Source organism: Mesoplodon mirus (assembly GCF_964341445.2).
Source record: "Mesoplodon mirus genome assembly, chromosome: 4".
Lineage (NCBI taxonomy): Eukaryota > Metazoa > Chordata > Mammalia > Artiodactyla > Ziphiidae > Mesoplodon > Mesoplodon mirus.
The window spans coordinates 175,618,004-175,633,956 of NC_138979.1; the positions used below are offsets into that span (position 1 = coordinate 175,618,004).

Here is a 15,953-nt window from a genome sequence, read left to right on the forward strand (position 1 = left end):
GGGTTCGTGCCCTGGTCCGGGAAGATCCCACATGCCGCCGAGCGGCTGGGCCCGTGAGCCATGGCCACTGAGCCTGAGCATCCGGAGCCTGTGCTCCGCAACGGGAGAGGCCACAACAGTGAGAGGCCCGCGTACCGCAAAAAAAAAAAAAAAAAGACAGATACAAAATAGGGAGTGTAGTATGTCACTACTGTGTGCAAAAGCCAAAAACCAACAATATACTTTCTTATAAATGTACAGGTACACAGAGTGTTTCTGAAAGGGCACCCAGGAATGGTCGTTTCAGTGGAAGGGCGCAGGAGGACATGGAGATGATGTAAGGAGGCAGCTACTTCCACTATAGACTCCTTTGCATTATTAGGTCTTTAATAACCATGTACATTCGTTACCTAGAAAGTATTAACTGGCTAATTTAAAAGGAAAAAAGATGGCCTGTGTTACAGTGTACTCTGAATCTAGAGTGGCTGGTCTGGGTGCCCACAGAGGGCTTCCCACGACGTATTCCACCATCTCAGAACCATGTGAAGATGTTTTAAGTCCGCAGTTACTACTGAGAAAAGAGCACCCGCTCTCCCTGGGGCCGCCAGCCTCGCACACACACTCTCCAGGCCCTCAGCATCCTTCCAAGGCCGTGTCTCACCAGAGGGTGCCTGGACATGCTGTGCCTGCCTCCCTTCTCCTGACAAAGTTCGAGGCATCGTCTGAGATGCATTTCAGGGTCCGCCGGGAGAAGCTTCCCCCACTCCCTCCGCCTGAGCTAACCACGTACCTCACAAGGCTCTGCACATGCAGGCACCAGCCAGCCCGCGCCAGGACGTACAGCAGCGAATGAGACAGGAGAGGCCTCTGCCCACAGGGAACTTACGTTTCTGGACAGAGGAGACAGAGACAAACCAGAGGAAGGCCAGACAGTGGTGAGAGATGTGCAGAGAACTAAAGCAGGGTGGCATGACAGTGAGCAAGTGTATGGCTACTTGAAGCTGGGTGGTCAGATCAGAGCCAGAGTCTCCAAGGAGAGGCGCTTGACACTTGAATGATGTGATAGTCAGCCATGCAAATGGCTGAGGGAACAGCATCCTCTGAGCTCACGTAAGGGCCCTAGGTGGGGACACAGCTGGTGTGTTCTAGCAACAGCAAGAAGGCCAGCGTGGCTGGAAAAGAGGGAATAGGTCAAGATGGGGATAGACAGAGAGGCAGATCATGAACTTTCTCATAGACTGAGGTGAGGAGTCTGGCATTCACTCTAAGTGCAATTGCAACTCTTTGGTTGGGGGCTGGGGGTAAATGGGGGTGTGCAATGATCCCATGTAGGTTTTGGAAAGATCCCGCTGTCTGCTGTGTGGAGAATGAACTTGGGGTTGGAGCGTGGCAGAGGCAAAGGCAGAGCCAGTTAGGTTGCTGTAGTAGTCAGGCGAGAGGTGACAGACACTTGGACAAGAGGGTAAGTGGTGAGAAATAGCACAGAGAGGGAGAAATCGTTTGAGTGAGACATAGTTTGGAGAGAAAATACACCAGACTAACTAATGGAATGGACTGGAGGTATGGTAGACAGAATAGTAGCCACCCCTCGCCCCGTCAAGACGTCTATGTCCTAACTTCTGGAACCTGTGGATATGTCACCTTGCCTGGCAGAGGGGACTTGGCAGATGTGATTAAGTTAAGGACCTTGAAAGGGGAGGATTCTCCTGGATTATCTGGGTGGGCACATTGGGTCCCTAGAAGAGGGAGGTAGGAGGGTCAGAGTCAGAGAAGAAGGCGTGGTGATGGAAGCAGAGTGAGAGAGACTGGAGGACACTGAACCACCGGCTTTAAAGATGGAGGTGGGGCCGCAAGCCAAGGAGTGCGGGCAGCCTGTAGAGGCTGGACAAGGCGAGGACACAGACTCCTCCCTACAGCCTCCGGAAGGAATGCAGTCCCGTCGACACTTGATTTTAGCCCAATGAGACCCATTTCCTATTTCTGACCTCCAGAACCGAAAGAAAACAAATCTGTATTGATTTAAGCCAGTAAACCTGCAGTAATTTGTTATAGCAGCAGCAGGAAACTAATGCACGAGGGTTGAGGAGAGGAGAGGATTAAAGGTAAATTCTAGATTTTAGATTGCACAGTGGAGTGGACAGTGGTACCACTTTGCCATGTACTGAGGTGAGGAAGAAAATACCCAAGAGTTCTGTGTTAACCAAGTTAAATGACACTTGATATCCAAGTAGAGAAATCAAGTCAGTGGACGAGGGTCCACATCAAAGCTGGGGGAGACTGAGTGGGAAGGACCAGGAAAGAGAGACTGAGATTAGAAGTTTCCAGAAAAAGGGAGTGGTCAAGTGGGTTCAAAGCAGCTGGAATATCCAGGAAGATAAGAGCATAAATATAACCATTACGTTTGGCAACATGGAGGCAACATCCGGAGGCGGGGAGGGAGACCTTAACATGAGAAGGCTTGGGGAAGCCCAGGGGATACAAGCCCAGCCAGGGTGAGCAGAGGAGATGACGATTCTCCAAAGAGCCTTTGCCAAAAGGGAACAGAGAGATGAGGCAGTAATTAGACAGCGATGCAGGGCTGAGAACGTTCCAATAGGAAGTCTAGGGCATGTGTGCATCCTACAGGGCATGGTCCAGGAGAGCCAGGCAGAGAGACAAGAGAACTGATCCAGGGAGGCAGAGAGTGGACTGCAGAGGCCAATCTGGGAAGGCGAGGACGGAAGGGATTCAGAGCAAAGGGATTCAGGGCTGCAGGCCTTTGGAAGGAACTGAGGCCCCCAAGCAGGGCAGGAGGAAAGCGGGTCAACTCGGGGGGAGGAAACGAGCTGGTCTCCTGATTGTTTCTATTTCCTCAACAAAGAATGAGGCAAGGTCATGAGCGAGGGGTGACATCAAGGCATGCAGAGGACGTACAGGGTCTAAGAAGAGAAAAGAACGCGTGCGACAGACATTTTGGAAAGGGGGAACGCAGACCTACTGGAGGAGGGGCAGTGCCTTGGTGAGGTCACTGATCACCAGGGACACGTGGTCGGCAAGGTGAGGGCGTTCCTCAGCCAGACCCACGGGTAGGTAGAGCTGGGCCGAACCAGGGTAGGGACACTGTCACGGAGGAGGATGGGGAAGAAAAGGGCACACACCTTGACTAGAAAATGTGGATTACATGCCCTACACCTATTTCAGATCTAAGTCAGGTCATGTCACCCCTCCCCTCAAACCCTGCAATGGCTCCCCCCTCACCCAAAGTGAAAGCCAAGACCCTTGTAACTTACCACCTTAGCTCTGACCTCCATCCTATCGCCCTCACATTCACACGCCACCTCCAGTGCTCAGCACACAGCAGGTGTTCCATACACACTGCTGGAATGAGTCAATCAATAAGCATGTCTCCCCTCCACAGACATGGCCCAACCAAGTCCCTTAGTCTCTGGAGACACAGCACCCCTCCGCCGGGGTGCCTGGCACACAGTCGGGGCCTGATGCTCACTGAGACCAGACCTCCCCGTGTCTACCTCAGGCCCCACTGCGCCCCTTCCACTATCTTTGCTTAGATTGTGACCCAGCTCGGAGGGCCCGGCTACTTTGGAACTCTTACTGACAGGCAAAGATGGCGTGAGGCAAAGGGTAAGGAGCTCAGAAGAAGCTGCAGAAACGACATTCTGGGATAGTCAGGGTCCAGGCCTCGTGCCAATGCCTCCTCACATCCATACACAATGAAGAAGCTGAGGGACAGGACGGGAGAGGAAAATGTGGGAACAGAAGGCTATGCTTCCTCTGCGCTGGCAGAGTAGCCGAGTATGCTGGACACACACACACGCACACACGCGCAAGCACACGCACGCACGCACACGCACGCACTTCCCCTAGAGAAACCTCGTCTAAGACAAGATAACTTGAAAGTCATGAGCTTGGAGTTGGCCTGACCTGTCCCCAGAGCTCCGCAGGGCAGGAAGTGAGTCTAACGGGCAGGGGGGCTGTTATCAGGCCAGCCCAGAAGGCTTGGAAATGGCTCTCTCAGGAAGCCAGCCCCACACAGGCTTGTTAAACGTACACCCACACGGACTCAGCAAGCTCCTCCTGAAGACCCAAAGCCCCAGTCCAGTCCTTGCCTCGAAGGGGTAGGGTCTGTAGGGAGGCGGGTACCACCAAGTCCTGTACGGTGGTGTGCAAAGACCAGCAGGGACACTCAGGAGGGTGTGAGAAGCAAGTGAGTGAGGAATTTCTCCAAGTGAGACTCCAGGCAGAAGGGTGACTGGACACCACCGGCGTGTGTGCTGGGGCAGGGCGGGGAGGTTGCCACAGGGTGTGCGGCGGCTACAACGGGCCAGGGAGACCCACTTTCCCAGGCCTCCAGGCCCAAGACTCAGTGGGGAGCTGACTGCCTTGGCCTGGTGCCTGGTGGACCAGGGAAGGGAGGGTGGCATTGACTGCAGGTCCCTGGGCTGGGCACTACCCACCCCTCAGGGGTATCATCTCACCAACTGGACACTCCTCCAAGGCTGGCTAACTTGAGAGAACGCTGCTTCAGAACCTACAAGAGCCAGAGGGGGCAGTTCCTCAATGGAGCCCGGCCCTGCAGCAAAGGGGCTGAGCCAGCCCGAACGTGAGGAGGAAAGAGGTGTGGGGGGGCAGCGAGGGGACCGGAACCCCTCCCTGGGATGGGCCTCCCAGCAAGTGTCCACCCTGCAGTTGCCCAAGAAACAGGGAGAGAAGGCCACAGGCAGCCAGCCCGAACAGCGATCCATCAGCCCCAGGCAGGCCCAGGCCAGTCACGCTAGGACGACACCAAGAGGCTCAGATGTGCAACCACGCTTGGGTGGACACTCCCTCCCCGGGGGCCGCCACAGCCCAGTCCCTCCACCACCCCCAGCCCCCAGCCCAGTCTGCCAAGTCTCTATGTACTGGACTCAGCGATCTTCGCGTTCCAGGCCCTCAGGACAGGGCTGGCACCCAGGAGGTGCTCAGTAGGTGTCTGATGAGTAAGTGAATCCAAGTTAACTCCTCCAGAGCACAGGTCAAGTTGTTCGTTGAATAATTAGTTGAGTACCTACTGTGTGCCAGCCATGTGATGGGTGCTTGGGATGGAGCAGTGAACAAAAGAACAGAAGGCTGTGCCCTCCTGGGGCGGCCAGCCCAGTGGTCTCATTCATCTTCGTGTCCCCATTACCCATGGCAGCACCCCTACATCCCACCCCAGGCTCACTGGGTGCTGAATGGGTGGCTGGAAGAGAAGGCCCGAGGCACCTGTCCGACCTGGGCTGAAGCGCTTACTAGTTCTGTGGCCCAGCAGACACGGGTTGTTGTCAGCTTCGCGGCACAACAAGAACCCCACCCCCACTAAGCATCTTTGTTATCACCGCTGTTATTGCCGTCCTGCCCACTTCGTCCACACCCTGTAAAGGACTGAGTATCTGGAACTTTCTACCCTCCTTCCACACACAATACTCCTGATGCAGTGAGGCTGCTTGAGATAATGCTTGTGCTAGAAACGGCATTATCTTATTTGTTCCTCAAAGTAACCTTTGAGATAAAGATTGAGGCTCAGAGAAGCTAAGTAATTCACCTAAGGCCGGACAAGCAGTAAGTGTCGGACCCAGGATTTGAACCCGGATCTAACAGGGCAAAATCCACCGCTTTCTCCTGTACTAGGTTCCTTTCCTCTTTGCTAAAATACCTCCATCCGCCTAAGAGGGTGAACCACTGTCCCACTGCCCAGGACTGAGGGGGCTCCGGAACATAGGACTCTCGGTGCTAAGACCGGGAGAGGCCGCCTAAAGCCACGCCCTGCCAGGCCTCACCCACCACCCTCAGCGCCCAGTAACCCAGCTGCACCCTGTAGCCTTCAGTGACGCTGTCACTGCTCTCCTCAGGCCGCAGGTGACACTGTCCCACCACTTGGACAATCATGTCTCAGTGTGGTCCGGGAACTCCCTGCGCCACCATCCCCCGGGGGCTGGTTAACAACCCTGTTCCCTGAACCCGACGCCACCAAGACTTCCCGAAGCAGAAGCTGGGACCCAGCCTGGGACTCCGAGTTACTAAGCAGCCCCAGGTGAGTCAGCTGCCCAGAGGCTGAGGGACTGCCCTGAGCGGGAAGCTTCCTGTGGCTGGTGACCGGCTCACACTACTTCTTCTGGTGCAGCGTCCCCCGCCCCGCTCCACAGGCGGTGCTCCTTAAATGCTAAGAATGCTGGCTGAGGGCAGGGGCTTTCAGACATGCCTGATGACACACATCACCGGAGGCTCAATTTTGAAATGCAGATTTCCAGTCTGCATCTTGGACCGAGAATCGCCACCCTAGAGGAGAGGTCTGGCAATCCATAATGTCCGAGCTCCCTTAATTCGGTGCAGCTCAGAGCGTGTCCGTGGACCAGCAGCACTGGCAAAACCTGGGAGCTTATAAAGAGTGCAGAAGCCTAGGCCCTGACCCAAACGGCTACATCAGAATCACCGGGTGTGGAGCCCTACAAACTGGGTTCTAAAAAGCCGGCTCGGTGATTCTTTGATCTGAAAAGTTCAGAGAAATATCAGTGTAGAAGAATGGAACTAGAGTCGTAAGTGGGCTGGAGTCCTATTCTACGAACATCTCCAAGCCTCGGTCTACTCGTGCCCTGAATGGGAATCGCAGCCCCGACCCCACTCCCCAACTGGCTGTTGTGATGAGTAACCGGGGTCCACGTAAAAGTTCATGCTCAGAATCCAGCACGCAGCTGAAGCTCAGGAAATGCTTGTTCATTCTCCCTCCTTACTGGCACTGTTTTAACACCCATGAAGTCGGGAAAACTAAGGTTTCAGTGGTTCAAGTAATGTGCACAAGGTCACTCAGAGGGAAAATACCTGGGGATTCGGACTCCATGTCTGGCAGGCCTGTGAAAGGCCAAAAAAACATCTGTTCTGCCTGGTGCTGGCACCTCCACCACGTGCTGTGCTTGATGAACAGGGACAGACACACCTGGGGGGTAGCAGGGTCTGAGGCCACAACACCAGGTTTCCTGTGGCTGCGGCTGCCCTTTATAGTTTACGTGGCTCTCATCTCACCCGCCTGCCAAACTCTGCCCAGTCTCATCTTGGTGGCTGACGGGGATGGTTTTGAGACGTCTCAGAAGACCTCTTCCTATTTGCAGCAACATGGATGGACTTGGAGGGCATTATGCTAAGTGAAATAAGTCAGACAGAGAAAAACAAATACTGCATGATATAATTTGTATGTGGAATGTAAACAATACAACAGGGGGCTTCCCCTGTGGCGCAGTGGTTAAGAATCCACCTGCCAGTGCAGTAGGACACGGGTTTGAGCCCTGGTCCGGGAAGATCCCACATGCCACGGAGCCACTAAGCCCGTGTGCCACAACTACTGAGCCTGTGCTCTAGAGCCCATGAGCTGCAACTACTGAGCCCATGCTCCGCAACAAGAGAAGCCACCACAATGAGAAGCCCGTGCACCGCAACACAGAGTAGCCCCCGCTCACTGCAACTAGAGAAAGCCCGCGTGCAGCAATGAAGGCCCAACACAGCCAAAAATAAATAAATAAATTTATTAAAAAATTAAAAAAAAATTTTTTTTAAAGAAGCAGACTCACAGATATAGAGAACAAACTAGTGATCACCAGGTTGGGGGAGGGGGCAATACAGGAGTGGGGGAGTGGGAGGTACAAAGTATTGGGTGTAAGATAGGCTCAAGGATGTATTGTACAACACGAGGAATATAGCCAATATTTGTAATAACTGTAGATGGAAAGTAAATTTTCCAATTTGTATAAAAATTCAAAATTAAAAAGAAAAAGACCTCATCCCTCTTCCTGGCTCCTCAGATGGGAAGCAATGGCTTTCACACAGGTCAAAGGTCTGGAAACCTCCACCACCTGCCAAGCACAAGGTCACCCAGAGGGACAGGAATCCACCCACTTGAGGGCAATGTGAATCAGGAGCAAAGGCCCTCTGGGTGCAGCCTGGTGCAAAGCCGGCCGGCGGCAGGTGCTCTGGGTAAGCGAAGAGGTGCACCAGTTAGAACGCCTTCAGCAGCAAGTAATGACTGAACACCCGACTCAACAAGGCTTCAACAAGAAGGCGTTTATTATCTCAGGTAACAGGAAGTCCAGGGAAGGACCGCTGCAGGCGTGGGGCGTCAGCAGCTCGGCAGCATGAGCAGGCTCTCCCTGTGTCTCTGTGTCCCCACCCTCCGTAACCCACGGAGCCCCCTCACTCCTGAGCCGAGTGCCTCCTGGCACAAAATGGCTGCAGCTCCACGTCTCAAAAGTATGAACCATTTCCAGGGCAAGAAGAGAGAACGTTCTTCTTCCCTCTTAAGCATGTACGTCACTCTTAAGCATGAAGAAATCCTTCCCAGAAGCCCCCTCCCACAGCAGATGTCTCTGATGTCTCATGGGCTGGAGCTGAGTCACATGCTCATGCCTCAACCAATGACAGGCAAGGGAGTAGACCCTTGGGGCCAAGGCCCACCTATCATAAAACACATGGCACTCAGAGGGGCCGACAGCTGAACAAAATCAGGGCTCAATTAGGAAGAAGCAAAATGAGTGGAGGCGGAGAATGCTGGATGGACACCATCAACCCCACAGGTAAACACCAGTCGCCGCAGCGCAACACCCCGCAGGGACGGGGTCATCACCTGTACCTGGGCCTTCACATCCATTTTGGAAGGCCCTCGGCCTTGCTTCCTGAAAGACCGGTTCCAACCGGTCAGGAGCCTACCCTGGTGAAAGTCTGCGGGCCACTTGGACACAGCACACCCAGTGTGGGCTAGGAGGCTGGCGGCCCACTAAAGCAGGAGCACGCCTTCTGTCCTGCAGAAGGACCACCACAGTGGGCAGACCAGGCACATGCCCAGCAGACAGTGTGGGGGAGGGGAAGCGGCCCTGAGCGGGAAGGTGGGGGACGCCAGCACCCACCACGAGACAGCCCATGCTACCTCTGCTGTCTAAGGGCTCACTCTGTGCAGGCCCCGGGCTAAAAGCACTTTCAGGTGCTCTTTGGCTTATTTATTTTGTTCTGTTCTCATGTGGTCCTTCCGGCCACCTTACCAGTTTAGCCCTGTCATTACAGGTTCATGATCCCTTGTCCATAATTTCCAAGATCCAGACCTCTCTACAAACCAAAAGCTGGGTTTTGTCGTTAACTTACTGGGCAGTTAAACTGAACCAACATAAGGTTATTTGGAGTCTATTTATCCCTTTTGCAATGACTGTTGATATGTTTTGATGCAGAAATACTGCCTGCTTTCTCATGAAGCACTGCCGCTAACCCCAGGGGGAGTGTCACGTAATGTCCAGTAAATACACTGCACTCTGAAAAATTCTGCATCCTGAAACACAACTGGCCCCAAGGGTTTCAGAAAAGGAATTTTGGACGTGTGTCCCCACTTTACACATGGGGTTTCACAAGGCAGAGTAACACTCTGACCCAGGGTCCAGACCTCTGACCCACTCTGCTCACCTCTGCCATCGCCGGCTGGTGGCTTTAAGGAAGACACCTCTCTCTCTCTCTGGGCCTGTTTTCTCATCTATAAGATGGGGAGGTTGGACTAGACCAGTGGGTTTCAAATGTGGTTTTTTAAAGCACATTAGCCCTTCCTTCAAAGGAAACTTTAAGGGAAAATGTACCTGCTCCAGTGAGTGAGGCCTGCCCACCTGGTCACCAGGGTGCTTTCTCGACAGGACAGTGTGAAAACTGCTATCCCATGTGATCGCTCAGGGCCCATCTGGTTCTAACTCTCTGTGGTTGTCTTCTCAGAGGCAAACAGCCTTTTCTGTGAGGGAAGGACAGCTAGGAGGAACCTGAACCAGACCTTGACAGATGGCTAGGCTTCTGACCTGCAGAGAGGACTCTGGAGCCCAACAGCTTGAGCACAGGTGAGAGATGAAAAGCAAGGGGAGCGAGAAGGTCCAGGAGGCCAAACCAGCCAACGGAGGGGCCCTGCGCACCCAGGGGATGGGAGGTCAGGCTGGAAAGGCTGGCTGGCCAAGCGGATGGATGTCGGGTATCCTCCTTCCTCTCCACTCGGAGCCTGAAATTTCTGTGCCCTGGAGTCGGGGGGTGGGGGGGGTGTGTGGAGGAGGAGCTGAGCAGTCCCAGCCCCACTGTGTGGAGCCACAAGGTCACAGTGTTTCTGCCCTGACCGCAGCGACCACGTGAGCCCCAATGTCTAGCTCAGAGCCACCCATGTGCATTGTGGAATAAGTGAATCTTCTGGATCCAAAAATCCGGACGTGTGGTCTGCCACAAAGGCATGTCCTTCAGAGGACAGCAGGACAGAGCATTTGAATGCAGGACGCTGGCCCGGGAAGGCTAGGAGGGAGCGTCTCCTAAGTTTCCTTCCCCTGTGTCTGGGGGCTTCCCAAGAGTCTGCTGTACCCCAGGAGTGTCCAAAGAAGCCATTCCTACACGCCAGGGCTACCTTCTCACCCCGCTGCAGGCTCTCAGATACACCTCAGCCTTGTTTCCTAAGAAGCCCCTCGGGCGGGCAGAGGGGCCCCCCATCCACCAGTACCTCTCCGCCTCTCTGGGAAACCTCCAGGGGCCTGAGCGAGCCCGGCCCTCCTCCGAAAGGGGAAGCCACAGTGCCACCGTGCCCTCCTTCAAACCACAGGAATATCAGCTATTGGCAAAGGCGAGAACCTCACTCTCACTCAAAGATCTAAGTATATTTCGTAACCAAACTCTGCCCCCGCTAAATATTCTTTGTTTCAGGCACCACTTCCCTACCTACCCCTCACCAAGAGGTAATTAAAGTGACCCCAAATCACACCTAACCAGAAGGGCGATGGTCCCTTCAAGGAGACGCTATGATTAGGGCCTAATTGCTCTAAGTGAGCTCAGCAACTGAGCCCGTCTGAGAAGCTGAGCAGCCTGGGGAAGTGGGGAGAGGCCGACACCACCTCAGAGCGAGCGGCTGTCTTTCGGGGTGGGTGAAGGCTCCAAAAGGCCCGTTACTGAAGTACGCGGAAGTCTTGACCAGGCACAGCTCAGGTGTGTCATCTCGAGGTCTCCCACACTTTTTCCCAACCAGGTGATAGCCAGGACCTGGCCTGCCTTGCCCAGGGTCATGCTGAGCCAGCAAGAGGGAGTGCACACCAGTGTTTTGCATATACCAAGTTTAACATATATCAACCCATTTCATCCTCACAGCCACCCTGATGGGTTAGGTATTATTAACCCTATATTACTGATGAGGAAACACAGGCTCAGAGATGTTAAGTAACTGGCTCAAGGTCACCCAGCCAGCCAGAGTCCGAACTGAAGCCCAGGGGCCAGATCACTGCACTTTCTCACACAGCAGTGAACCTAGCCACTAGAGTTAGGAGGCTAGAGGGTGACCTTCTGGGGAGAGAAGGCAGCTGGGACTGCCCTCCCAGGGCCAGGGCTGACCTGTGAGCCGACAAGAAGCCGATGTGCGGTTCTCCATGTTCACCGCTGACCCCTCGGGCGGCCATGCCATCTCCAGGCCAGGGCCCCTCCCACTTCCCTGTGCCCACCCATCCCCTGCAGGCCAGGGGTGGGGCCCGAGAGTGTGCGCTCCTCACATGCTCCCAGACGATGCCCATGCTGCTGGACCCCTGACCACACTTGAGGTAGCAAAAGCCTGGGCTTGAGTGGACTCTCCCACCCCCCTTAGCCTGTATGTATTCCCATCCCCACTCTCTTGCTGGAACTCATCAGGGCCTGGCATTTAGCTGCCACACATTTTGGCTCCTTGAGATGGAGTGATCAAAAGCAGTGACTGCAGTGGGGTATGAGGCAGAAAAGGAACTTCTGGGCTCTGTTTCCAGCTTGGCATTGGCCCTTTTCTTCCTTATACACCTCTTGGCAAAACTATCTAAACCGATTTATCTCACAGGAGTCAGGCTGGAGCAGCAGGCTCTGAAAGTGTCTGCTATTTACCGGCCTCCATGGGGAGGGGCTGCCATGCCCTGAGCACAGACGCTGAGGTGCTGAGCGGAGAGGCCCGCTGCAGGCGGGGAGCGGCAAGTACGAGTGACTCCTGCTCAGAAGCTTCCCGGGGCTCCCACATCACTCAGAGAAAACCCAGAGCCTTAACCGTGACCCACGAGGCCCCATGCCATCTGGCCCTGCCGTCCCTCTGCCCTTACCAGGCTTCTGCCCTTGAAGTCCCCTCCCTGGAACACACTCCACCAACTTAGCTCTTATCTTGGATGCTGCCTTCCCGTCGAGGCCTTCCCTGGCCACCCGTTTAAACAAGCCCCACCCCCATCCCACCCCAAAGCACTTTTCCTTCTTCCCCTCTTTATTCTTCTCATACCACTTACCACCATCGGACATCCTGTACATTTTACTTCATGATTTTATTTATCTGTCTCCCTGCCCCTTCCCTACTAGAATGTGGGTGTCATAAGGGCAGGGATGTTTGTCTGATGTGGTCTCTGGTAGATCCCGTGCCTAAAACAGTGACTAGCACGTGGGCAAGTACTCAGTTTTTGTGGAATGAAGGAATAAGTGAATGAATGAAGGGCCTGCCTACTAAGGTGTGAGGCTCTGTGGCTAGCCCTGGGAGTCTTTAGACTCCTTTGAATCTCGTAACAACCCCTACAAGGTAAGTCTTTTAATCCTCATTCTAAGACGAAACAACTGAGGCTCCGAGTGGTTAAGTAATTTGACCAAGGTCACAGAGTTAGGAAGTGGCAGGTCCAGGACTCAGGCACTGGTCTGGCTGGTTCCAAAGACTGTGCCCTTCTCTGCCTGTGGTTGCCTTCAAGGTAAATGTCTTAGTATGACAAACATGACATTAACTCGCTGTCCTTATTCTAAACAGCAAATGTTTTAGCTTAGGGATTTTACCAAATCTGACCAAAACTTGAGGTCTAGTGCACCCAGGTGGGTCTGGTGCCCCCAAAGCCAGGAGGAAGTCCCACTGCCAGTCAAGGGAGCCCCCATCAGCCAAAGAAAGGGAAAGACCCTCCTACAAGCACTTCTCTGAACCCCAAAGGAAAGCCACAATAATTCTGTTTTGTTTCATCCTTTTTCTTTTTTTTTTTAATCTTCCTGAGCAATCTCTTTGACCTTTTCTAGTCTGTGTGACCTTTGACCATCAATGGCTGCTGCTTACCATGTGGGTCCTGGGGCAGAAATCTCTCTCTCATGAGTTTCCCCAAACCAAACTTGCACATAGACCCATGGACCACAGTGCCCCGTACAACCTGCTCCCCCCGCAAGCCCCATTAATGACTGTGGCTTAGATTCTAGGGACCAAGCCTTGGAAAGGGAGCCAAGCCTAGAGGGGCCATGAAGGTAAGATCGGCTCAAGCCACTGCAAGCCCATCTACCCTCTCATTCCAGAGACCACCATAGTTTGAGTTACCCCACCTCCCCTACCCATCATTCTCAGTCACATGATCTTGTCTGTTTTCTTCAAATCACTTCTCACTATCTGAAGCTACCTGGTTTACTGTGTCCATATTTGCTTACCATCTGTCTCCTCAGAGGAGGTAAGCGCATGATGGTAGAAGCTTGGTCAGTGCTATTCACCACTGTTGATGCCTGGCACATGTGGGCATGCAAATATTGGTTGAATGAGTAAATAAAGCAGGAAACAACTGGGTTCTGAAGGGAAAAACCAGGGGGCTCACAAATGAACTGACTTAATCCTAAGATCAACCTGCCCTGAAGGTATTACATGCCCACACAGCTGGGAAGTGACAAAGTAGACCCAGGATTGTCGAACTCTGAAGAAACAAGGAAACTTTGCAGGTACGGGGAAGAGAGGCAAGAGGGCAAGCTCGTGACCCTTACAGGGACAGCAAGGTCAGGCTGCCACTGGGGCCCAGGGGACTGAACACCTTTTCCTCAAATGCTCGCTTAACTGAGAAGAGTCAGCATGTTCCACATACCCCTGCTATGATCATGGCACCTGCATCTGCCCAGGAAATACCGGCCCAAAGCAAGGTACCGCAGTTGAGAGTGCACAAAACCAAGTTCTTATTTTGAGGCTCTGATACCATAAAAGGCACAAATATAAACCGTTCCTGAAGAGGACACACAACATCCCTCTTCATTTCTGGGTAGTTTGAGGCGAGAAGGTTGAAAACAGTGTGGCGGTCCTTTTTCAGAACAGTGTCACTTATTCATTCTTTCATTCATTCATTTGTTCAGCCAACATGTGCTCACCCAGCCTCAGGAAGCCTGAGATGAAATGTGACAAAACCTCTGCCCTCTCACCAGTCCATTGGTGCCTGCGGTTTTGGCGGGCACTAAAAGACAAGCAAATATTAAGGATACTTGCTTCCAAAACAAATAAGGACACGTGGAGCTGTGCTCTGAAATGGGATTTTGGATGCAATTTTGATTCCATTGGGTATGAGAACCAGTTGAGTCAACCGGGTCATAGACTAACTCCAGGCACCAGGTTCCTACTCCTTGGATCTCTCGGACCCCCTCTTCCTCTAGGCCCCAAGTCCCTCACACACCCAACTCCATTTCCCAACATTCTTCAACCACATTGCCACCTCTCTCCACAATATTCTCCCTCCTGACTCCCCTGACTCTATTTCCCCCATATTCCCAAACCCGACCTCCCTAGATCCACAGCTTCGACATCCTACCCTCTGGACCCCGGGACACATCTCAACCCGACTTCCACCACCACCCCCCACACACCCCAAGCCTGGGCTTCCACCTGGAGCCCCTTGAACGCCATCTGTTTACAGAGCATATTTCCCAGGGGTCTCTGCTCACCACTTCCATTCGCAGGACCCCCGTAAATACATCGTGACTCCGAGTACACCATACACCCTGGATCCCCATACATCCACACCCGAGTCCTGAGGACGCACCCTCCCCCCATCACCTCCAACTTCTCAGAGCCCCTAGGCCGGCCCCTGACCCCCTGGGACCCCAGTACAGCAGCCGACTCCGAGACACCCACCCCCTGACTCCGCAGAAGCCCGCCCTGCACGCCGGAACTCTGGGACGCCCGGCACAAGCCCTCGGCCGCAGGACGCCCCCACCGCGCCGCTCCGCGGACCCCGGGTTCCCGAGGCCCTGGCCCCGCCGCGCACATCTCCGGGCGCAGCGCCCTCGTGACCCGGCCGCGCCCCTGCCCGCGTCCCGCCGCGCCTCGGGGGCCCGGCCCGGCGATCGGCGGAGGCCGCGGCGCCTCCAGCAGCCCAGGCCGGAGCTCCCGGCGCGTACCGTTGGCGATGAGCTTGGCCGACAGCTGCTTGACGAGCTCGGGGATCCGCTCCCACTGGCACTCGGAGCGGCAGCGCTCGATCTCCGTCTCCAGCCGCGAGCCCGCCTTCCTGGTCGCCATCGCGGCCTGGCCGGGCCCGGCCAGCCCCCCCGCAGGCCCCGCAGGCCCCGCAGGCCCCGCCGCCGCCGCCGCCGCCCGGGCGCCCCCGTCGCCGCCTCCCGCTGCCGCCGCGGGCTCGGGCTCCGGCTCCCGGCTCCGCGGCGTAACGGGAGCGCCGGCTGGGGAAGGGGCGGGGAGGCGGGCGGCGGCGGCTGGCGCGGCGGGGCCCCGGGCGCCGCGAGGAGCGGCCCCTACCGGCCAGGGCCGGAGCCGCAGCGCGGGCCCGGGTCGGGGCCGGGGCCGGGGCCGGGGCCGGGGCCGGGGCGAGGCCCGGGCGGGGGGGAGGGGGAGGTGCGGCGGAGGCCGGGTCGGGGAAGGAGGCCCGGGAACGGGACCTGGAGGGGGCCTGGGGCTGGGGTCCAGATTCGAGGGGGAAGGCGTGGAAGAGAGAGGTGAGGAAGAGCAGGGGCTGTGGTGGTAGGGGTCTGGCCGAATGGGGGCGTGGAGGAGGGAGACCCGGGAGGAAGGGAGGGAGCGAGGCAGAGACTGGGAGCCCCGCAGACCCTCAGGAATAGGGCCTAGAAAGGGCAGTGACCCTGAGGACGGTCACGGGCCAGGCCGGAGTAGTGGGCCTGGGATATGAGGTGGGTGTGACGGGGAGGCCTGCCTGAGCCTGCCGTGCCATCTCAGGTTTCTGGGAGATCCCTCTGGGCCT

At 55.3% G+C, this 15,953-nt stretch overlaps 1 protein-coding gene across 5 annotated transcripts in view; it reads right to left on the reverse strand.

Annotated features, from left to right (window-relative positions):
* TTC7B (tetratricopeptide repeat domain 7B) overlaps positions 1–15,304 on the reverse strand; it is a 239,873-nt gene extending 224,569 nt beyond the window's left edge. For all 5 annotated transcript variants that reach the window (XM_082617199.1, XM_082617197.1, XM_082617195.1 and 2 more), the window contains exon 1: positions 15,139–15,304. In XM_082617199.1, coding sequence (XP_082473325.1) covers positions 15,139–15,259 — 121 coding nt within the window. In that variant the 5' untranslated portion in view covers positions 15,260–15,304. The remainder of the gene's footprint in view (positions 1–15,138) is intronic.
* Positions 15,305–15,953: the final 649 nt, after the last annotated feature.